Source organism: Cimex lectularius, unplaced genomic scaffold (assembly GCF_000648675.2).
Source record: "Cimex lectularius strain Harlan isolate CLEC.00 unplaced genomic scaffold, Clec_2.1 scaffold195, whole genome shotgun sequence".
In the NCBI taxonomy this organism is placed as follows: Eukaryota; Metazoa; Arthropoda; class Insecta; order Hemiptera; family Cimicidae; genus Cimex; species Cimex lectularius.
The window spans coordinates 21,557-46,049 of record NW_019392761.1 but is presented as its reverse complement, the minus strand read 5'-3'; the positions used below and the strand labels follow the sequence as shown (position 1 = coordinate 46,049).

General features: G+C 33.0%; 2 protein-coding genes across 9 annotated transcripts in view; one reads left to right on the top strand and one right to left on the bottom strand.

The window, feature by feature from the left end:
• Nucleotides 1-15: 15 nt before the first annotated feature.
• On the top strand, nucleotides 16-10,944 carry LOC106663352 (PX domain-containing protein kinase-like protein). Its single transcript, XM_014388145.2, has 10 exons — nucleotides 16-388; nucleotides 2,889-3,077; nucleotides 3,141-3,234; nucleotides 3,302-3,528; nucleotides 5,185-5,434; nucleotides 5,496-5,735; nucleotides 5,798-5,994; nucleotides 6,748-6,837; nucleotides 6,912-6,996; nucleotides 8,563-10,944. The coding sequence occupies exons 1-10, from the start codon at nucleotides 287-289 to the stop codon at nucleotides 8,685-8,687; spliced, it is 1,599 nt and encodes a 532-aa protein (XP_014243631.1). The 5' UTR covers nucleotides 16-286; the 3' UTR covers nucleotides 8,688-10,944.
• Nucleotides 10,945-15,880: 4,936 nt separating this feature from the next.
• LOC106663308 (protein lingerer) overlaps nucleotides 15,881-24,493 on the bottom strand; it is a 29,388-nt gene continuing 20,775 nt past the window's right edge. For 7 of the 8 annotated variants that reach the window (XM_014388032.2, XM_014388036.2, XM_014388035.2 and 4 more), the window contains 3 exons: nucleotides 20,877-21,116; nucleotides 20,635-20,793; nucleotides 15,881-17,050 (listed from right to left, as the gene is read on the bottom strand). In XM_014388032.2, coding sequence (XP_014243518.1) covers nucleotides 16,952-17,050; nucleotides 20,635-20,793; nucleotides 20,877-21,116 — 498 coding nt within the window. In that variant the 3' untranslated portion in view covers nucleotides 15,881-16,951. Of the gene's footprint in view, nucleotides 17,051-20,634; nucleotides 20,794-20,876; nucleotides 21,117-23,834; nucleotides 24,026-24,493 lie in introns of those variants that run through there. The other variant, XM_014388041.2, reaches the window with a different exon arrangement.

Sequence of the window (24,493 nt, the reverse complement as noted above, 5' to 3'; positions counted from 1 at the left end):
TCAGTTTGGTAAGCAAATGTCGGCATTTGTTTATAACGGAGGTTAAAGTTTACAACATAATCTTTTTTTTTCTTCCTGCCCGCAGTTCGCTCTTTTTTCATGACAGAACACTCAACGTTTTTTTTCCTTTCTTGTCACTCAACCGTTCTCTTATCACACGTGTCCGACGTTTTTGAGTTATTTTCTAGTCTTTTCAATCCTGCCTTTGACGCGATTGTGTATTTCCTCCGTTGAGTCTCGATACGAAACGATAAGACATTTAACATTTTGTTACTGTTGCTGTCAGATGTCTATATTTGAAAGAAAGCTGATAAACAAAGTGTACCTGGACGACACTGTCAGCATATCAGCCACCATCATAAATGCAGAGTCCGTCCAAGGGCATACCGTGAGTATTTTTTTAAATTAAATATTATTATTGTTATAAAACGACCTTTTCACAATTGTTATTATTCTCTTTACAAATTGATGTTTCTTTGTTACGGAACGAGTCAGGATATTGCATAGTACAAGCACAGTATTAAGTAATACATGTTGAAATGCTAGAAGCAAAAAAACAAAATTAAAAATATAATTTTATAAATATTTACTTAAAAGATAATTATAATGTCTACAGTAAGAATAAAGAAAATGGTCCAAAATATCGCCTGATCTGACTGTTGTTTCATGAATGATCTGGATCTCGTCATTCATTAAAAGTCATCCAGGCACAACAAACTTTAAGATGTCTATAAATTGATATAATTAAGGTTTTAAAAGACGGTTTCAAATTTATTTGGAGTCTGACTCAGTAAAATAATGCAGTCTCTCTGAACCAAATAAGGTGCAAGAAATGTCTCTGTACAGCTTCCAATGTATTCCACAAATAATGTGAATATTGGTATGGTTATCATGAAACATATAAAAATCAATTGGTATTGACAAGTTTCGACCTATTTTTTAACGTAATCTAGGCTAAATGATCTTAAAGATGTCTACAAACTGAAGTAATAAATTTTTTAAAACAAGGTTCCATTGGAGACTGATTCAGTAAAATAATGCTGTCTCTCTGACACATTATTCTTCTGCTAATGCTGTCTCTCTGACTAAATAAGGCACAAGAAATGTCGCTGTACAGCTTCCAATATATTCCACAAATCACGAATAATGTGAATATTGGTAAGGTTATGATGAAACAAATAAAATTCAGTTGGTATTGAAAAGGTTTTGACCTATATGAAAGTCATCCAGGAAAAATAATCTTAAAGATATCTAAAAATTGACATAATTTTGTTTTTAAAAGTTGGTTTCAAATTTATTTGGAGACCGACTCAGTCCCCGCATTGCCAAGAACTGTAAAGAATACATCATAAATAAGTCTACAGGTCCACAAATTTTCACGTCCAGTTAGTTCATGGAGAAAATGAATATTACAAAAGAATGCTATGTCTGAACCAAATGAGGTACAAGAAATGTCTTTGTACAGCTTCCAATGTCGCAGCTTCTACAAATCATTTCTACATTTCTTTATTAGAAAATTATTTTACCTCCCGACTTTTATTCCGTACTAGGTGCGCTACTTGGAAACATCAACAGATCCTTGTCACCCCCAGGATTGACGTATATTAGGAGTTGACACCTGGGGGGCAACGGATAGGTTGGGGGCAGGAGCGACCCTCCTTCTAATTGAAATTGGGTGATGGATAATGTTGGGTTAACTTGTAAATTTTAAAGGTGATGGGTTTGGGGATGTGGTATATATTCTTTTAAATACATTTTTTGGATTTGCTTTATCTTTCTTTTTATATCACTTAAATTTCCCTATGATATCTTTGGTTTTATTTTGATTTGGGGGCAAGTCATTCTACGCAAATAGTCCCTTTCTGTCCATATCAGACCAGAACATCACAACTTAATACTTCATCTCTCTTATTTAGGCCGGATCCTCTCATTACCTGAACACAGCCTACCTAAAATTACTGCTGTCGAAGTGATTAATGTCCACTTGACCTGGGTCGAAATACTGTACCGGGATTTGAACCCAGAACTGTTAGCTTGGCAGTTGCTTTGACTAGTCAGCCAACTAGGCTCTCATGGCTCATCAACCTGTCGATAATTAAAGTAAAAAAGCAATTTTGGTCGTACGGGAGGTCCAATTTCTCGTTAATTAAGGATCAGGACTTCTTTACAATATTGTGGTCCAGATCTCTCTTTCTCTCCTGGCCTAAAGAGGTAGAGCTGTCTTTCTTGGGAAAGAAGCATTAATAGAACCCTCCAGTTATGGGGTGGTGCCCCTGGTTTACTCTCAGTTTTATTTCTCAGTATACAGTCTTCATATTGGGGAGGAAAGTTGTTGGGCTGGGTCGTAGGTCTTGAAGGTGGCGGATTGCCGAAAACCCTTTTCTAATGAACTCCTCAGGAAGACTAGACCTCTGACTCAGACTTTGAACTCAGGTGATGGGTATCGCAGTCTGTCCATCTATCAAACACTAACCCAGATTGTGACTTTTAACATTCTAATCCCTGGTCTCTGGTACTGGCCTGTCTGATACCGCTCAGCTAGGAGCAGTCTCAGGTTACAAAGATTGGAGGGTGTGGAGGGTATCCAATTCCTTGGTGATGAAGTTGGGTATGTGACCTCGAATGGCAAGACCATGGTTTAAGCGGCTGTTTAAGAAGCCATGGACAAGGGCGACAACCTTGAGTTTGGTACAAATACTTTTTTCATATTACGATCAATTAAAAAGAAATGTGCTATACTAACAACTCTGCAAATTCAGATTTTATGAACATATAATTGAAATAGAAAAATTAAAGTTTATATTTGTTATTTGGAGGATAGGTAAATTTTATAGAGTTACTATCATAATAAATAATATTGTCAAAATGTTGGTTTCCTATTTGTCCAGGAGTACGTGATTAGGGTCCAAAGGGGTTTGCTTCCTGAGAACAGCTGGCATATTCAAAGGAGGTACAATGATTTCTTATCTCTACACCAGGAATTCCAAGCGGATGGCATTTCCCTTCCTTTTCCACCAAAAAAAATTATCGGAAATATGGATAGGGAATTCATTGCTGAAAGACAAGTAGCATTACAAGTAAATATTAATAGTAATATTTGTATGATTTTAATTATATTGAAAATTGTAATTTATTTTTAGAAATATTTAGATGTGATACTGCAAGATCCTTTGTTTTCGAGTCAGCTTGGAGTAAAAAAATTTCTGGATCCACACAACTACAAATTTTACCACGGTATTTATTTTTTAATTTTAAATTTGCTAATTTAACAGGAAATAGATATAAAATTATTTAATTTTAGCCCTCGGTCAAACCCAGATGTGCATCAAGTTGCGGGGGGAGTTGGATGTTAAAATAGTGAAACAGTTACCACATTTGGGCTGGAGGTTAAGAAAGGAGCACTACCTTGTAACTTTGGAACCAAATAATAAAGAAGAGTACATATTAACATGGACCCCGTTTGGACCGGACAAGTTCTTAGACGAAAAGCAAATATTATCCGTTCTCAAATCATTTGCAAGCTTACAGGTGCAACATTTTATTTTTAAGAACTGTTCAATTTTTCTTTATTTTTGGGACCCTGAAATGTAAACATGTGTTTTTATCTGTATGATCATGTATCATATATATTTTACTCTTGTTTAATATTAAGTAAGTTTCTGATGAAATTCTGAAATGTACATTTGAACTTATAATTGGACACTGCCATAAAATGGGGTTTGCTTCTTAGAAGGGCCGCATATAGAAAATTTATTAGGTACATTAGTTGGAAGTAAAAAAATGAATTGAATTTGAATAAATATGTCTTTATACAAGGATAACAATTTTCTCTTTCTCATGGACTTGGCTTCAACTTTTTTTTATGACAGAAAGAAAATTTTTTCCTTTTATCTTCCACTGAAAAGTGTCGTTTTTTAAATCTTTGCCCATTTATTAGAAATACTTTTCTTATTTTCTTAGTAAAGTAGTAAAGTAAATGGAATAATGCTTGTGAAAGTAAAATTGTCATGATGTCCAGTTATTAGAAGTCTTGACATTCTTCATTGTTTGCATGCCCCTAACCTAATCTAGTCTGTCCCTAACCCCTCTAACTTCTCCACACCCTTTCCTAACCCTACCCAACCTTATCTGTCCCTAATCCTACCTAACCTGGTCCTAACCTTGCTTAACTTGTGCCTTACCATAATTCTACCTAACCTATCTTTACTTGAACCTAACCTGGCCCTTAATGTAATCCTACCTAATCTATCTTAACATGTACCTAACACTAATCCTACCTAACTTAATCCAAACCATCATGCACATTCCCTACTAACACAAAATCAATGGGGCAAAAATTGGCACACAGAATTAATATGTATATGTACCCAGCTCAAAAACATATTCATGTTATATGGCCTTTCGTACTTTGGCCATTAGTAAAATACTCTGATAAATTCTTAATACAATTCTACGTAGCCTAACACAATCCAAGTGCACTCACCAGTAACGTGAAACCAATTGTGCAAACATGATCATACAGATAAATGTTTGTATCCAACCCAAAAACTTACACATGTCAATATGATCTTTTGAACTTTGGTTATCAACAGAACATCCTGAAAAATTCTTACTATAATCCTACATAATCTAACCTTCTTAATCTTAACCCTAGCCCTACCTAACCTGACCCATTCATTACCTTAATATTATCTAACCTAACCATACCATCCCTAACTTTACCTAACCTAACCCAACCCATGCATACTCCACTTAATGTAAAAATTGTCACACAAAAAACTGTATTCAGCCCAAAAACTATCCACGTTCAAATGGCCTTTGGTACTTTATTCATCAACTGAAGACCCTAACAAATTCTTAATGTGACTGAATTTCCCAATTAGACTTAAATCCAGATGTAATCGGTAGTGATTGACAGTCATTTGCCGATGACTTGTGACTTTCAATCTTCTGACAACTTTGAAGGTACATTGTCATTATTTTTATTCTGAAATTTTAAAATAAATTACCTGATTAGAGAAGGATTCAGGAATAGGATATAATAGGAGGATAGCTTATTTTTGAGTAAATTAGTAACATGCTGTAGGAAGATTTTTCAGTTTAGAAAATACATTATTTTCCCAAACCTACATATTTTTTACAATATAGATAATTTTTACTAATTTTGTTTATATATTCTCACAGCATATAAATATAATACCAATAACAAAGGTTGGGATATGTAAAGATGGAGGCTGGGTGATAAAACAGGCTAAAAAGTGTGGCTCGGTCTTGGATATGATGTATGGTGTGAAATCTCCGTATTTTACATCTGCTCTTAGAAAATATAGGAGTGTAGAACTGAAGAATTTGTTACCAGTTCCTAAGGTGATTGAAATCGCTTCTCAAATTCTTCAAATCCTCACTTTCTTACATCATAACGGAGTTTATCATGGTATTATATTTTTTTTCCTTAATAATAATAAAAATTGTTAATACTGCTTGGATTTTTTTAGGACATTTACATTTAGGAAATGTAACCCTTGATGGAGATGTTGTAAAGTTATTAGACTTAGAAAATTCACTCTTTGCTCTTCCTTCTTACTACAGGGAAAGTTTTGTGAAAGTAAAACAAATACAATCAATGCAGGCAATTGATGTTTACAGTTTTGGCCTTATTATTTATGAAATGTTGTTTGGCAAACCTTTTACCGATGTACATTTGAAAGAAATCACTGAGTGCCCTCCAGTTTTCAGTAAGGTTTCGTTTATCATTTCGATATTTAAATGGTGTTTTTATTCTGAACGATTGTTACAGAGTCTGTCCTTGAGTCGATTTTGTGCCCTCGGAGCAAAGCAGCACTACCAACTGTAACAGATCTTTTGAATAGTCAAATTTTTCACCAAGGACCACCAGCTCCACAACCACTCTTAAAGCTCACTTCTTCCTCAAAACAACACCTTCTCTCAAATGGTACTAAATTGTTGGAGCGTCTGAATGAAGACCAAGTTAAGGTATAATATTGTGTTAAATTTATTTATATAAATAAGCCATATGTCTTATAGTTGGTCCTATTTAACCAAAGTAATGTTTTACATTGATTCATCATTTTTATATGAAATGGGTGAGATGAAAAATTTGTGTCACAAGCGAGACTTGAACCCACAACCTTCGGCTCAATATGCCACTGCTCTAACCACTTGAACTATCGTGATTTCAGTCTCCCAGGACACCAACTCATCTCAATCTACAACTTTTTTCCAATTCCCTCTTGTTGCCATATAATCAAATTTTGTGTAATTATTTCGATTCTTGGCGACTCATGAAGTGGCCACGGGAACTGTTAGCGAAGTGTAGGTATTTCAGTAATTATTATATTAATCAATATGTTTTTTTTATTTGGTCTTATTTAACCAAAGTTATAATTGAAATTGATTTATAATTTTGGTGTAAAGTGTTGAAAAATTAGTGTGTGTAAAAGTGGCAAATTTGAAAAAAGTTGTAGGCTGAGATGAGTTTGTGTACCAGGGGTGTGAAGTCAATAGCTCAAGTGGCGTATTAAGCCGAAGGTCATGAGTGTGAATAGAATTGTCATCTCAAGAACTTTACATAATTATATATCAATCAATTAATATAAATAAGATCAATTGAAATAAAGTTTTCGGGTTTGAATAGATTTTCTTTTTATTTCTCATCATGTAGAGCCTAATTTATTTTTCTATGTTTTTAATTTTCAATTGGTGTTGATTCTGAACTAATTGTTGCAGTATCGTCAAAATATTCGTACGAAGAAGATGTATGGAATGCTTAACTATGATGGTAAATTAGTGGTTTGCTTTAAGGATAAGGCCCAAATAGTAAATATATTTACCAATTGTATTTATAAATAGTTCAAATTTAATCATTTTAATTTTTCCTCTGTCATTTTCAGAAGGAAGACAATGAAATTAATGGTAGCATAGATATTTCAAACAAGGCTGAAAGTATTTCAAGCAAAGATTCTTCTAAAAATTCAGGTTCATTTTCAAATTAATATTGTTAACTTCTAAGTCACAGTTCACATGGACTTCTAAGTCTTTTAATTCACAATTAACATCTAAGTCCGTAACTGCTTTTTTAGTGCATATAAACTTGAAAGGCATCAGACTCTACGCTAGTAGATCCATGGTCGAGGGTTTGATTTTCACTATCACCTTTGAGTTTATACGGGGAGAGATGGTCACAAGGTTAAAACTTGGCACTCATTAATGGTCCCGGGGGGGTTCAAATCTCAGTGATTCTGAATTCGTGCCTGACCCCCTTCAAAAATTTCTTCAGCGAAGAACACGGAATCCCTAGATGGGAATTAGATAGTTGAAAAAATAAGCAGGTTGCAGTGGGACCTCTGCTTCTGAGGAATCCGTCCCCCCACCAAAAAAATGAAAACAATAAATAAATAAAAATGCCAAGTCTTTTTGTTGGTTTCATTCTTATTTTCTCACTGGAATGGCATAAAAAATAAATTATTTTAACCCTAATGCTAATCTGTCCTTAACCTAATATTTAACCTATCTCTAACCTTAACCTCACCTAACCTAACTCAAACAATGTGCACTCCCAGGTAACACAAAATCGATCGGGCAAAAATTGACATAAATTTATTTATCGAGCTCAAAAACAAATCAATGCTCTTATAACCTTTTGTGTTTTGGTCATCAACAGAACACCCTGACAAACGTTTAATACAACTCTACTTAACCTAACGGTTCTTTAACCCTAACCTAACCATTCCTGAAAACCCCTGTGTACAAATTTTGTTTAAAAAAAATTTCTTGCAAAATGTTTGCTTTTCTGAATTGTCTCCAAAATTTCTCAGAATTGGTGGTAATAAAAATGGTGATACTTCGAAACTATCTAAAGAATACTTTACAGGGGTTTATAAGCTGATAAACTATACATAATTGCACAAACCTGGTCTACAAAAAATTAAAGCCAAAGAAAAAAAAAACGTGGCTAACTAACAAACTAATTTTTTTTAAACAAAGCATCTTTCAGCTATAGGTTCTTAATACTGAGAAATATGAAATGATATTAGATATATATCTAACCTCATTTAATACAATCCGATATATTACTTTCTTATTCTACATAAAAATACAAATCTGCTGATAAATAACCTTGAAATACATGCATGACGAAAGCACAAAAATATAATATTTTAAAAAATTAAATTAAAAGTGATTCTTGACATCTAGGGCACATTAGAAAGAATGCGTGGCCACATGCATAATACTTTTCGAATGACTATCATCAAAAATGGTTTCAGTAAAATCTGGATCCCATGTCTGTAGCTTTCCCTTGTAAAGTAATATCAAACAAATACTGCATATAATTGTGTTTATAAAAAATTCAATATAGTAAAGGATTAAAATGATACAAATAACCATAATAATGAAAGGAAGAGTAGGAAACAAATTTAAAGGAATATTTACAAAAGTAAAAAAAAACATTTTTATTTATTCATTCTGTATCCATGTTGGCATGAGATGAAACTTTAATAATTTAATTTATATTTTATTTGTAACAGGATTAATGTTTTTCAGGTTGCAGTGAAGAGAAGTTAACATCGCCTCCTTTAATTGAAGACGAAGGCCGAAGTGCTCTTCTTGGAGCGATTTGCAATTTTAACAAGAATAAGTTAAAAAGGGTAGACAAACATAGTAGGTAGATTTCACCCTCAGTGTCAAAAGTCACTGGAACATAAGTGATTGGATGAAATTACATAGAATTAAAAATAATGTTTAAAAAGAGAAAGAGAACCACTAACTGCCTAGAGTATTTTTGATAGGTTTCATTGAACCAAACGTAAAACCAAATGTGTAAGAATAACAAAGTAGTCAATGAGAAATGAAATAAGAAAAAAAATGGTTAAAATGCCAAGTATTTAGCTAGTCATAAATTTTGGATGGTCTTAAACATCTAATGCTAAATATTTTTTATAAACATTATTGCTTTATTTATTTAGAAATAATAATTTACATAATAGAAATTATATATATAAGGGGATTCAAGATTTGTGTTGTATGTTAGAGCTTGTTAAGTCGAGTCGAAAATGGTTGGTACTCGGTAAGCCTAATGCCCCTGTTCTTATTTCTATGCTAACATATTAGTTTTTCTCTGTAGTGTGTCACACATGATGCATGGCAACTAAAAACTTTTGTCAAAGGTTTAATAGTTTTTGAAGATTTGTTACTGCTCATAAAGCTTTTGTTTTCATTTGTGAAGGAAGAGTATTTTTACAAAGTACCAAAAGTCACTCAAAAGATAAGACTAATCAATACTTTGATTCAAAATGCAATCTTAGATATGTGTGAAAAATTGCATGATGAAATAGGAGAAGAGCTCATTGAATGTTAGAAGTTAGACATATTATACAGCACATAAATTGCGCCCTATGTAATCAAAGACAAATATCTGACTGACCAGATAAGGAGGAGATAGAATAATTGGTTTGTGAATCCAGTAAAACATCTCAATTCATGTCAACCATATTTGTTACCTAAGTGCTAACGGCTAAAACTCTAACTACAGTGCTATTCAGTTTGATTTAAAAACTAACATAGATCGGGCAATGTTAAGTAGCTGATTCTAACAGACCTACATTCATCTTTTTTCTTGAACTGACATAACCTAAGAGTTAACAGGGTTCACACAAGGATCATGAATACCCCTGTGATTTTAAGAACCAATATTACACAAAGAAATGGCTTCGACATTAACTAATCGGAGCTAAATAGTCAAGGATTCAAATTCAGAAGTATCAAACTGTCATTAAGATTTTTTGTAGAAATTATGAAAATCCACATAATAATAATGATAGTTGATTCTTAATGATTTAGTTTAATATAAAATTGTTAAAAAATACAGGATGGCAATGAAGCCTGCGTTAGTGACCCTAACTCCACCTAACCTAATCTGACCCTAACTCTAACCCCACCTAACTTAAACTGTCTGTAATCTTACTTAATATTATTTAACCTATCCCTAACTCCACCTAACCTAATTTGTCCCTAACCCTAACCCCACCTATCCTATGTAACTTAACCTGTCCCTAAACTCACATAACCTAACCTGTATGTAACATTACATAATGTAATTTGACCTGTCCCTAACTTAATATGACTAACTCTAACCTCACCTATCCTAACCTGTCTATAATCTTACATAATGTCAGCTTATAGGAGCTAAATAGTCGAGGATTCAAATTCAGAAGTATCAAACCATCATTAAGATTTTTTGTAGAAATGATTAAAATCCACGTAATAATAATTATAGTAACCTGTTCCTAACCCCACATAATCTAATCTGCTCGTAACTCTAATCCCACTTAACCTGTCCCTAATCTTACATAATGTAACTTAACCTGTCCCTAACCCCCCACATAATTTAACCTATACTCAACTCTAACCCCATATAACCTAACAACCCAAATCCAACCCAATCCATGTTTTCTACATTTTACGGTACATCATACGGTATTGTTTGTTAGTGTATCAGACCGACTAAAGCTACGTACGTTTTAAACTAAAAAGTAATCCATCATTAATAATGAGTTGGACATTACCTCTACTTCCAGTATTTACATGCATTTACCTACAACTTTATGCCCCTTAATGAAGGAATAAAACAAAATTGATAAGAGGACCGTTTGCGAAAACGACGGGTTTAACCTCGACAAAGGTTTACTTCTTTTACAAAATGTCTGTTAGTTATTTGAATTGAGTTAAATTTAAAAATTACGGAATTTTTTTTTAATGCAGCATAGTTATGAATCCCTATATTCGCCCTTCATTGCTTATATTATATATATTATGCAGGGTGGGCGACCAAGACCCGAGGGTTTAAATGCCTTGGGAGACTCGTACCCGATCACAAAAAAGTCCGAGATTTGGTCGGCTCACATGTATAGCATAAACCTCTTGGAACTGTTCACAAACCCCAAAATTTTGGAATTTAATCTCGGGGAGTGATGTCCTCTCCTTCAAAAATTTCAAATCTAGACCTTGCTCACCTATCACACTTTGCGAGGTAGTGCCTTGCCGTTTCTTCTTCTATTTCGCAAAAACGGCACAAGGGATCTGGTAGGATACCCATTACGTAGAGGTGTCTTCTCAGTGGGCAGTGGCCCGTCAGAATACCCATCAGCCTCCTAATTCCCTTCCTTGAGATAGAGAATAGCCATTTCGATTCTGTTGGTTTGATCGCCTTAACAAACTCTTTCCATTGTGTGTGTCCAGTTCCACTCCGTAGGGAACTGTTTCATGCCCCAGTTTTTCATACTCTCTTTCGCTGTGCTCATAGAGTGAGGTAATATCGGTTGTGGTCCAACAAACGAAGTATTAGAACCTTGTTTGGCTTGGTCATCTGCCTTTTCATTGCCGTGATATCCAAATAAGTGTTACCGCGTTCTCAAACCTGAAAGAGATCCTATTGATAAGATCTATAGTTTCCTCCACCAGTCGTGAGGTTGACCATTGCTTTTATTCCTCATCTTGTTCTGGATCTACACAAAATCCTTACCATACATAATGCAAATTCAGTGAAACAAATCAGCAGAAAAAAAGTTTGTGCATACATGCCAAAAATAAATCCGTGTTATCTTTCAAATAAACAATGATGTAGAATGCAATCAAATAGTTCTTTTTTCTTTTGTTAGTTTTTCAAACAAACTTTGTGGACAAAGTAAACTAATTTGTATCTTACAGCTTAACATCTAACGACAGTCACAAATTAGGCATCAAACCACTTACAATACTTTTTTCATATTATTCACAAATAAGCCGGGATTTGAATCAAGAGCCGCTAGCATGGCAAATAGGAGTCGGACACCCTAACCACTCAATCAACTTAGTCCCTTTATGTCAATATATTTTTATTTCATTCATGGCCATTTACCTGCTCAACCTTGTTCTTCTTAGGGGCAGCCTTACAACTTAATCAGTTGTGTCATCTAAGCAAAATTGGAGATTGTGATTGTAAATTAAGTGCTTTTTAACTCATATTATTGCTCAAAATATCATTTTTCTTTAACAAAACCAATACAACTATTTTTTGTCTAAAAGGTTGTACTCGCTGTTAGGCCGAAATCAGTTACGTTTTGCTATTAAATCATGTTCGGTTCCGCTTTTTCTTTTATTAGCGGTTGACAGAGAAACAAAACAGAAAGTATGTTTTTCAGTAAAGACAACATTGAGCCAATTTCTGGTTAAGAATAACAGAAAATAGCTGGACCAGATTTCATAAAATTCTCAAACATTTAGAGATGACAAATAAAAATGTAATAATGAATTTTGGGTTCTTAAACCATTTATAACATTAAATTATTGATTTTAGTTAAACATAAATACTGAGCCATTGAAAACAAAGTTAATTTTAGACTTAATACAGTTATTTGAAGTAGTTTTAATTCTATTTGTTTAAAATTGTCAGCTACTTGTCTTTTTGCTACATAAAACAGTTCAGTATTAAGACAAATCACTGTGAATATTGATTCTTATTCAATATGTAAAGAAAACGAGCTTGACATAAGACTAAAACTCTGTTGTTTTTTTAATATATATATTTCAAATAATCTTATCCAACTTTCCTACACAATTTGTCTTTCAAAGCCTGGGGTGAAGAATAAAGATTTATTATGGATTAAAACCAGAGACGATTCACTTGTTTGCATGCATGAAGGGAAAAGAGTAACTTCATGATGTTTAAAAAATAATTATTATATTTGAAATTTGTAATCTACTGTTTTGTTTTCTAAGTGCCATATTTATTAAAAAGAAAAACGTTGTTATTACTATTTGTTACTAATTTGTGATAGACAAATTGTACTAAATACTATATTTGTTAGGCAAAATGTACACATGCATTTTTATAGAAATGTTTATTTTTTAATTTAATGTTTGTTTGAAAAAATATAAAGTGGGTGATCTCGCTAATATATATGTGTGTGTGTGTGTACAAAAAAAAATTGTTTTCAGTATATTATAAACTATCTATAAAGAACCATTATTTTTTCCTTATGGTGCTAAGAATTGGTTTTTCTTTTGAAGATTGTTTTGATCGAAGGAATCATTTACATGAACTGTTTATTACTTGTATTATTACTTGTTTAAAGTGTAGAAAACATTTCCTTAGCACTGATTGTGAAATAATTTGGAGACTGGAGAAAACACTAGCTAATCTTAGCACTTATTTATAAAATTGATGTTATTCTTCTTTTTAAGATTAAATCTCTTGTAAATGTTGTCAATGAATATATATTTGTAATAACCATACCTAATAGTAATAGTGATAATGATTGTTGCAATGTTTGTCGATATAGGGATGCCTAAAAAGAATACTATAGTTCATTTTATGTTACCTTTACAAAGTTACTTGTATAAATGTGATATTTTTATTTTGTTGGATACAATTGTCATTATTGCGGTCATAGCCTATGGTGATTATTATAATTCCGAGATATTTATGATAAATGTTAAGATAAAAATTTGTCAATGTGTATTTTCACTGTACATTTGACCTTATATTATGAGATAAAAATATATTTTGCAGATAAGTCGTTGGTATTATTTCATTCTATTTTCTTCTTTGCTATCTTTCTTTTCCCTCTTATATTTTACTTCTTACTACTACTAATTTTTACGACGCTGCAGCTAAGTCAATTGTGCGTTGGATGTTAAAGGAAACCTCTTTCCTTTCTCTATCCTATTCCAACCTCCCTCTACTAGTCAAAGATAAAAAATATTCATATAATAAACACACACTATACAAATATAATGAAAATATATACATTTAAAAATAAGTTGGCCTGGTTAGTCATTCATACTGTTCTAGAGTACTTGGGGCTAATTGGGTAAAAAGCCCCAGCCTTCACGCTAATAAATTACATTCATAATGCTCAAGAGTACTTGTTATTCCTCGGGGTAATTGGGGAAGAAGCCCCAACATTCACACATCAGATACACAACCCCCATAGGATTCAATATTCCTTGGAATAATTAGGTAAGAAGCCCTCTACATTCATTGACACTGCCCACATAACACTAGATATTCCTTGGGGTAATTAATGTAAAAGCCCCCTATTCATTCGCATACCACACTTCATTCACACTGCCATCATAGAACTCAACATTCCTTAAAATAATTAGGGTAGAAGCCCCCTGCATTCATTCACACTGCCCTCGTAGAACTCAACATTCCTTAGAATAATTAGGGAAGAAGCCCCCTGCATTCATTCTCATACCAGACTTCATTCACACTGCCCTCGTAGAACTCAACATTCCTTAGAATAATTAGGGAAGAAGCCCCCTGCATTCATTCCCATACCAGACTTCATTCACACTGCCCTCATAAACTCAACATTCCTTAAAATAATTAGGGAAGAAGCCCCTTGCATTCATTCACATACCAGACTTCGTTCACACTGCCCCCAGAGTATTCCAATATTCTTCAGGTTCTTACTTGCCACACTAATAAATTATACTCTCTTCATTGAATCAAATAAAAACTTTCTCATTTCCCCTTCTCATTCAAGCCAAATGTAGTCATACAATATATATCACATTCATTCGTGCTCAATGTTACTCAAGGACCATAAATTTTGTTTCAATATGTAACTTATTCACACACAAAGATTGATATACAATAAAAATATTTATGGCCCCAATTTCTTTATGTCAATTGAAATCTGGATCATTGAAAACAACAAATTCTGTGAATAGAACCATCATTTACAAAAGTTCTGTATGCCATCTACAAGGCCAGTTTCTAGACACAGCCTATGCAGGCTTTAGGCAATGTTTGTTAACTTTAACTTTTATTATTTAAGTCATTATTACTCTACGATTATTTAGCCATTAAACATTATTTCTGAAGGTTTATGGTCAATACTTTTGAACTATACATTTTTGAAGTCCTACAGGTTCCATGGTATTAATTACCTTCTAGATCCAATTTTCTACGCTGCCCTCGAAATTTTCAGTTTTGATATTCTTAGGCATTGTGTACATAGTATTACTTCAATAAAAAGTAACAAAAAAGTAGAAAAGAAAGAATAAAGTAGTAAGGATTAAGAACAAAGTTTGATCCAAGTTTATAAATTATTAAAATTTTTAGGTTATTTCTAATGATTTTGTTGGAAGTAGTCATTATAGTCCTAGAACGTATTTCCCCTGCGTCTTTTACTGTTATGTGACAGTTCACCAAATCTTTGATATATGTAGGAATTTAAAAAAATCTATATTTAAAAATTACCAGCAGGAGTAAAACTTAATGGAGTCAAAGTTTATTTTTTTTATCTTCAAAATAACATATTTAGTATGGTAATATTTTATTTTCATTTGTTTAATAATTGTTGCTTTCACACATATTCTAAGTGAAAAAACCAACTACAAAATAGCAGACTGAAACACAGGAAAGAATCGCTTAATTATTAGTTTTACAAAAATAGTGGAAACACTTCCCTGACTTTGTGGATTAGGAAAAACAGAAAACATTGTACTGAAATATAACCACAGCTTCAATTTTATTAATTTGACAGTTTCCACCAGATGGATTTTAGAATTCATATTCTTGCCATTTCTTTAAATGCAATGTTTAAAAGTTAATCAAAACTTTTATTTTTCAATATACAATTTACTAACTACCATTCCAATGTGACATATAGCAATAGCAGAATTTGAAGGAAAAAGTGGTTATAAAAAATAAAAAATATTTTACACATTATTTTTGAAATGTTTATAAGAAGTTTTTATTTACATTTGGCTGATTATTTTATTTTATTATTTTTTAAATCTTTTTAATATTTAGATAATGTAATATTGAGGTTCACACTGGATTTTTTCAAATCCAGAATCTAAAAACATATGCAAAGCAAATTTTGTATTAAATGAAAATTCACAATATGTAATAAGAAACTATAAATTACACAAAATATTAATTCCTATTATCAAACATTTAACCTCTGCTCTAGTCTTTACTCAGCAGTTATAAGGGCAGAGGGTTGAAACTTATAATCTACGATAAATAACTTTTTAAATTAAAGTAAAACATAGACAAATCGTCTGTTAAGTATGCAAATCCATGTACAATGCAAAAAAAAGAAAAGAAAAAAAAAGAACAAACTGGATTACTATACAGGCACCCATTTGTAAAACAAATGGATTATAAATCACATTTGATGAGTTTCTTAAAAGATTTCCCAATTTACTTACATAAATATATGAAACTCTTGGTAAATCACATTTGTCACAAACTTTAATTTTTTTCTCTTTCAGTATGGTTATGAATCATTGTAACCATAAATAATGACAATCGATATAATACAACAGAACTAAAACAATAATTGCATTATTATTTATCATTATGAAACAAAAAGCAGCAGAAATTATTTTATCTACAGGCACCTTTCATTGCCAATTACTGGCAAATTAATGCTTATCATCTTTTACAATGAAATTTTAACACAAACAAAATAAACTTCCTCAAGGAACTTATTTTTGTATTGTAATATTTCCTAAAACTATCATCTGGAATTTATATGGTATAATTTATTGTACTCTTATGTCCAATCACAAAGAGTTCCTCACTCATTTCATATGACATGAATGATTGATTCAACATTGTTAAATAGAAAAACAAAAATCAAAGAGAACAGATAAGACTTCCTTTCATAACAGATATAACAAATTAAATAGAAAAGAAATAAAAAATATGTTAATGGGTATTAAAAAGCATTTTAATACAAAATTCGTAGTACAAAACTGACAAGAACAAATGGATTAACTTTTTTTTTACAATTAAGTTTAATGAAAAAAAATGTAAGAACTAAATTAAGTTGTTTTCTTTTCTTTCCAATCCAATTTTTTTTCTTAAATCGAATGAAGTATAAAAATATTTAGATGAGAATCAATGTTGATAAGTTGTTTTCTTCAGTTATTAATTTTGTGTCCAGTAAGTAGACGAATAGTTATTTTTTGATTGTTTATTTTGTTGGCTATTAACTTGGGATCTTCCACTTACACTGTTCCCTCCTTCCTGAAAAACAGTGAACAACGTTAGTCAATATTTGTTTAAAAATTACCATTTTGCACCAATATGTCATAATTGGAGCACGGTTTTATGTCACCCCATGGGGTTTAGATAGTAGACTAGGGGTTGACAACAAACTGCCGTGATTCGTTCGGAGGTGGGAGCAACTTCTCTTCAGGCCAAACCCTTTATTTGCAGGAATGACGGAAAGCACCAAGGGGTTTCATTATTTGACAATTAATTAAGGTTTTTAGTTGAGATGAAAAAAAGTTAATGGCACGAGAGGGATTCGAACCCACGACATTCGGCTAGATACGCCGCTGCTCTACCACCTGAGCTATCGTGACCTCGATCCACTCGGACATCAACTCCCCATCTCAACCCCACCTTATGAGTTTTCCCTCCTTTTGCCATTTTTCAAGGTTTCATTATTCCTGAGATATTGACTAGTAGAGAAGAGCTCAAAACTATACCACGAAGGTCAAATAGTGTCTTTTTTTATTTAATTGGGTTTCTAAATAATTTTGGTGAAGGGTAATTTTAAGAGTTTATAAATTTAAAGGTGTTGGGTTTAGGGTGTACATAATTAATAATTTTTACAAATAAATTTGTGTTACTGTATTTATCTGTTATCTATTATTATTATTATTATTATTTTATTTTTATTTTAGGTTATATAAACCCTCGGGGTGCGGGTGTTTTTGGGGGGGAAAAAAAAAAAAAGTATGTCGGGCTCGAATGCAGGGCCCGCTGGATCAAATAGTGTCATAACCTTACAATGATGAGCGCTGTGTCAACGCCTAAACTGTTGCGGCCACCGATGCCCCTTTCTGTATTTACCTTTGTTTTTATTAATTTTGGTTTCCCTAGGATATTTTTAAATTTGTCCCATTTTTGGGATTGATACGACATGGATCCAACCCGTCACATAGTATGCAATTTCAATCCTTTTTAAAAATGATAGTTCCTACTCACAGTAAGTATGTACTTATTGTGAGTAGGAACTATCTTTAAATTTTTTAAACTATCTTTAAAAGGATTGAACACCACACTCACTCCATCATTTATCATTTCTGTTAGTATGCAATTTCATACTCTTTATTTATTTATTACACTTACGACCCTGGTGATCAGATTTTATCTGAACCATAGCTTCATGCTGTGGTATAATGCTTTTAATTCAGCCTACTTTGAATATTTCAGCAATTTGAAGAATATTGCTAATTTGAAGCATTTTTGGTTACTTAACAAAATAAAAATAAATAATAAACAAAGCAACTAAAAACATATGAAGGGGGAAACTGAGCCTAAAATTTAATTCGGATTTCAGTTAAAATTCTCTTAAAATTACTGGTATCTTATTTTATGCATTTATTTCTGAAACTATTATGTGCAGATTTTTTTGTATATGAAAATTGTGGCTTTAGCAAAAATGGTAACAAATTGATTACTCAAAGTACTGCCAATCGCTAACCAATACCTTTTCCCATCTATCTGGCAGCACACGGATTCCATGTTGAAAGAACGATGGACCTTTAGAGCCAACAAAAAGCAATATGACCAGGGTTACCCTACGATTTGTTATGCTTTGGACTGTCATAATGAATCCCCTTTCATCACCAGTTAAGATTCGATGCAACAAAAACCCTTACATTTTAGATAGTGAAAAATCTTTTGACTTCTCTTGGCTTTAATTCTATATTAACCCCCATTTTTCCTTGCTTTGGACCATTGCCATGGCCCTGAGGTGTAATGAAATTGCTTGAGTCACTCTCGAAGATTCTTCTTGCAGTTGACCAAGTCTTCATTCAATAATGCCTCTAATTCTGCATCTTCAAACGTTCTGGCCTTCATTCACGGTTCTTACACTTCATGTCAAAATCACTACTTTTGAACCGTCTACACCAGCACGCACAACGTGAAATTGGTTGAACATGGTCTCCACCAAAGGGTTGTTTTTTGTATATAATACTGAGATATCTCGTTTTGTGTATATTAAAAGTGAATAAATTTATGAGAGTGGATGTGTAATGAAAGAGGGCCAATGGTGGAATATTATGTTCCCCATCGACTGATGTGTTGGGGGCTGAGATGACCTAGCAGTTGACATCCCCTAGAGTCTAAACTAAGACCAAGGGTCTGACCCCGGACTACCAAAACTTGAAGTGGAGTAATAAGCTCATCCAGTCCATAAAGGGTGAGTAACTTGCTCCCCATGTTTTTTTACCTTTTTTAAAAGTTAAATTTGGAACAACTGTTCTTGTTATTTGGACCAATTTATTTATCATTTTAATTGAAAGTAAATTTATTTGTATCCTGCTATCCTGGAGAGTTAGATCAAACTTTTTGGCTCATGAGAAACTAGATTAAAAAAAAATTAAAATTTATGTCTCGGTAAAAAAAGAAAAATAAATAAATAAAAATATAAAAACTATTAAATTCACTATTTTTCGTGGTCCGCTTGACCAATTAATAACATTCAATTAATTAAGGTTTTAAGTTGAGTTAAAAAAGTCAGGGTCACGAGCGGGATTTGAACCCATGACCTTCGGCTTGATACACCGCTTTGAGCTATGGTGACCTTGATCCCCTCAGGCATTAACTTCCCATCTCAACCCCACCTTTTGAATTTCCCTCCTTTTTGCCATTTTTCAAATGTCGTGTAATCGGATTGGATTCTCGGCGACAATTTTTATCTCAACTTAAAACCTTAATTAATTGAATGGTATAAAAACTATATAGTATGTGCAAACGTGTGTGGAATGTTCAGCTTACATAAATAAATCTATCATAGCAGTAAATAGTTTAACTCAGTGATTCCCAAATTGTACGTCATGTTTTGTTCCCCACGGCGCCGTAAAAATTTTCTATAAAAAAATATTGTTTTATATTTATAAAAAACCTAAAAACTAATACCCTGGTGGCCTTGCAATCTCAATATCGATGTTTTGATAGACGGCTGCAATTAGGTACTTTATATTATTGCCCAAAAAAAGTTTTCGCTTTTTTAATTTTTGTTATTTGGTGCGTAATCGTTTTTCAAAAGGCAAGTTTTTCAATTTCCCCAGAAAGTCAGGAGTTTTAATTATTTATTAAATAAAATCGCAGACAAAATAAAGAGGTTTAGGTATATCAATGCATTTCTGAATTGGAAATGAATTACTGCTATTATCATAATATTAGTCATGCCAGACCATTGTTTTAAAGGGGGGCACGGGAAAAATTCTGATAAAAAAAGTTTTGGAACCACTGGTTTAACTAATATACTTGAACAATTGTGAGATTTCTCTGTGTAGTTGTGGTCTACGGGGTAATAGTAATAGTAATAAACCTGTAATTTGGTCATTACCGATCATTCTTGTCTGCCTATCCTTGCTATGTTTGACAGACACTATTAAATATTAAGGCAGTTTTACAAATTGATAAGCACACTATCCCCTCTCTTTCTCTTTTGTCTTACTTTCTCTGTTTCTTTTTAACTCTTTTCACTATGACCAATCCAGTGAGAATAAGCAGACAGGGAAGACTGGTAACGACTGAATTACTTGAACGATGTTAGCTTATTAAATATTTAATATAAAATAAATTACCTGATGCAAGGGTTGATGCATTAAAGGTGTGTTGTGATGTGGTGTCATTGTCGGAATAAATATATGTTGAGGATAGCCCCCCGGACCTAATCCTGAATTCTGAGAACCTAAGTTAAAAGGAGGAGGTGTTGCACAATGGAACCCAGGCTTATCGTACGACTGTAAAAAAAAGGATACACGTTAACACACAGTTTGACTCCATTTTACTTATATTATTGTCAGTCATGTTTACAAATACTTACTTTAGACAATGCTGAATGGGATTTTGAATAGATATTCGAAATGTCCGAGGATGTTGATGGATTAGCAGACTGAGTCGGCTGAACTTTGGGTACTTGAGACGTATTCGATTTGTATCCTTCTACATTCTGTTGACTATTTTCATAAATGCCAGTGTAACTTCCCGCATAGGTGGTAGGCCCTTTACCATAAGTTCCAGAGTTTGTACTACCGTGCCCTGTAGTTGATCCAGTAGCTGCAACCTTAAAAAACAAAAATTAATAATTATAAATTATTATATTGTGAAAAGAGATCAGTTTTTAAGAAATGTATGAGTTATATAAAAAAACCAGTAATTATCAAAAACTTTCACAGAGCACGTTGCACCGAGTTCACTGGTACGTCGTCATTCAGAATTTGAGCCAAGTTCAGAGCAAGGAGCATTGCACCATCTGTAAGGGACCAGTATTCAATTGATCCTATTTCAACCTTAAGTTGGTAGAACTGATTGTAGTCTATTTATACAGTTATAGCTAGGATCGAGTTTATTCATTATTTACATTAGTTGTTGTACCATTTTTGTGGACTTTTTAGTCTTTAATATTTTGGAGTTTGTACTTATTTTTTTCTCTTGAGTATGTCAGACAAAAGTTTTGTTGATATTCCGAATCTATTAACAAACCATCATAATCCTGTTCGTGAAAATGGTCATGCCTGGTTCTAAAATCCCTTCCATTGTGTACCTACCAATTCAAGGAAATCTTCATTGTCCGTTGTTTATCTACATTAATTTGTAAAAATTCATCCATTAGGTGCTAAATTAATAGAATTAATATATAAAATTATAAAAAAATAAAATTAAATATTATTTGCCTTGGATTATCAAACAATGCTATGTAGCGTCTTTGGCATAAAGGTTATTCACATTTATGATAACAGTAATGAAAATTTTTGCAAAAACTAATAGAATATAATATTTAATAACTATTTTATAAGCATTACTTCTTTTGGAATCAACGATTTATACAATATACTTATAAAAGAAATAAAGATTAGAGGGAAAATGCTTTAGTTCTATTGTCAAAGAAATGGAAATTACCGGATCCACTATTGAAAAATTAAAGTCTATGATTTTATGACCCTCTCGGCCTAATGATGACACGACTGATGAGTCACTGGAAGAATAAAACAAGAGTACATAGATAGATGACAATGTGGATGTGGATGAGTGAGAGAGAGAGAAAGAGAAGGGAGGGAGGAAGGGAAAGAGAAGGGGAAGGAGTGAGGGAGGAGAAGTGGAGGGAAGGAAGGAGGAAGGGAGAGAGAAGGGGAAGGAGTGAGGGAGGAGAAGTGGAGGGAAGGAGGGAGGAAGGGAGAGAAGGACAAGGAGTGAGTGAGGGAGAAGTGGAGGGAAGGAGGGAGTGAGGGAGGAGAAGTGGAGGGAAGGAGTGAGGGAGGAGAAGTGGAGGGAAGGAGTGAGGGAGGAGAAGTGGAGGGAAGGAGTGAGGGAGGGAGAAATGGTGGGAAGGAGGGAGGAAGGGAGAGAGAAGGGGAAGGAGTGAGCGAGAGAGAAGTGGAGGGAAGAAGAGAAGGAGAGGGAGGGAGAGAGCATAGTGTCCTTATCAATATTTAAAACATTAGAAAGGTAGAGAGGGAGGGAGGGAGGGAGAGAGAGAGGGAGAGAGAGAGGGAGAGAGAGAGAGAGAGTGAGAGAGAGAGCGGGAGAGAGAAAGAGAGAGAGAGAGAAAGAGAGAGAGAGAAAGAGAGAGAGAGAAAGAGAGAGAGAAAGAGAGAGAGAGAATAGTGAAAGAGGTAAACATATCAGAGAAAGACAAAAAGAGAAAGAGAGTGGATAGTGTGCTTATCAATTTTTAAAATATTAGAACTGGAGAGATAGAAAATAGTGAAAAAAGGTAAACACGAGCGGAGAAAGACAGAAAGATAGACAAAGAGGCTAAGAAAGCGAATGATGGAGAAAATAAGAAAGAGAGGATCAGACAGGAATAGTGAAAAAGTGGTAAATACAAACATAGAAAGAAAGATAGATGAGAGAGAGAGAATTGTTACGTTAGATATACATATTTACAGTTTTTTTTTTTTTTTTTTTTTTTGTGTTATGAACTATGCATATTAGCGATGTGACAATTCATATATGTGTGTTCAAATTTGGGGGGGTTATTGTGAAAAAAGGGCCAGAGGCGACGGTGGGAATCGAACCCACGACCGCGGCGTGAGTGTCTCTCATGCTAACCACTCGGCTACCGCGGTCCCCCATATTTACATTAACTCGGCTACTCAGTGTGCCATTGGGCAAAACTTGCTTATGGTGAATGCTGGGGAGTACTGGAGCATCTTCTGTCCAAGTACCCTTCCAGTATACTATTGCGATTGTTGTGGACAAGTCACAAATATCAGCTTGTGTTTTTTGTTTATTTATATGTAGTTATTAAAAATTTCAGAAGGAATAAATATATAAAAATCTCGGTTTTTATGAAAAAAGGGAAAAAATTAGTTGGAGCATAAAGTGTCTGGAGATATAATCAACAAGACACCTGGACACAAGGGTCAACTACTAACAATGTGGTTGGTATTATAATTTTGCTAGATTAAAATTGCATTAATAACATGATGATTACAAATTTACTTACCATTCGACTGAAATATCAACAATTACATTAAAACATTAAGATTTCCTGATCAATAAGGATTTTTTTTTAATTATACCGGTATTAATTATTTTAACATAAATCCATATATTCAGTCATAATTTACCGTATCAGTTATACTTTTTATCTCAACCAAGAACTTAGATAAAAAGTATAATTAATTGAAATTCTAACATAAATTGTACCTTGTTTCTCTTGAAAATTGTAACATAAAAAACTAAGTTTTTGAAACAAATAAAAGTAACAATGGGATGTCGCTTTTCACACACATGCATTATTTTCTGTAAATAAACTTATTAGTGTAAATAAAACAAATTGTGATCAGCAAATTTATTTGTTTTAAGTACATCAACTAACTGTGCCATAAAACAAACCGTGTTCAGCAATTTTTTTTTTTAAACATTCTTAATAATCTTCAAGGATTGACAACGTAGCCACTTTTTAATTTTATCTGTAATTCCTTATTTTCTTCTCAATCTTCAAATAAAAACTCAGTTCTTCCATTACTAAAAAAATGTTAAATACATGAATTACTATTAAAGATTAATACAGCTTAAATGAAAATTAATCTTAAAACATTACATTTTAAAACAATACATTTTTGTTGTCAAATCAATGAAAATGAATTTTCTCTATGCATAAAGAACAATGTTGAGTGATTTAAAACTAATAAATAATATTAATAAGTATTGAAGCTAGGGCTTGTCCAATTCAATGTTTATGTGTGAATGCGCACACACCCAATAAGATTATTTTAAAACAATTCAGCGAAGTACGGGCAGAAAATTTAGTTTTAAACATCATGCCCTAAACTAATAGGTATTATATAGAAACATGCTGTACCGGCATCGAGTTTCTTTATTCAAGAGAAGTTTAACAAACCCGTGAGTGAAGACGAACCCAATGCCGGTTCAATGAGTTCACAGACTCGCAGACCAACACCCAGCATCAACTAACTCTATATAAAAACATAC

Coding starts and splice junctions, on each gene's coding strand:
- LOC106663352 (XM_014388145.2), top strand. CDS start 287: ATGTCTATATTTGAAAGAAAGCTGATAAACAAAGTGTACCTGGACGAC. Junction 6,838..6,911: donor TTAAGGATAAGGCCCAAATA/GTAAATATATTT, acceptor TGTCATTTTCAG/AAGGAAGACAATGAAATTAA. Junction 6,997..8,562: donor AGATTCTTCTAAAAATTCAG/GTTCATTTTCAA, acceptor AATGTTTTTCAG/GTTGCAGTGAAGAGAAGTTA.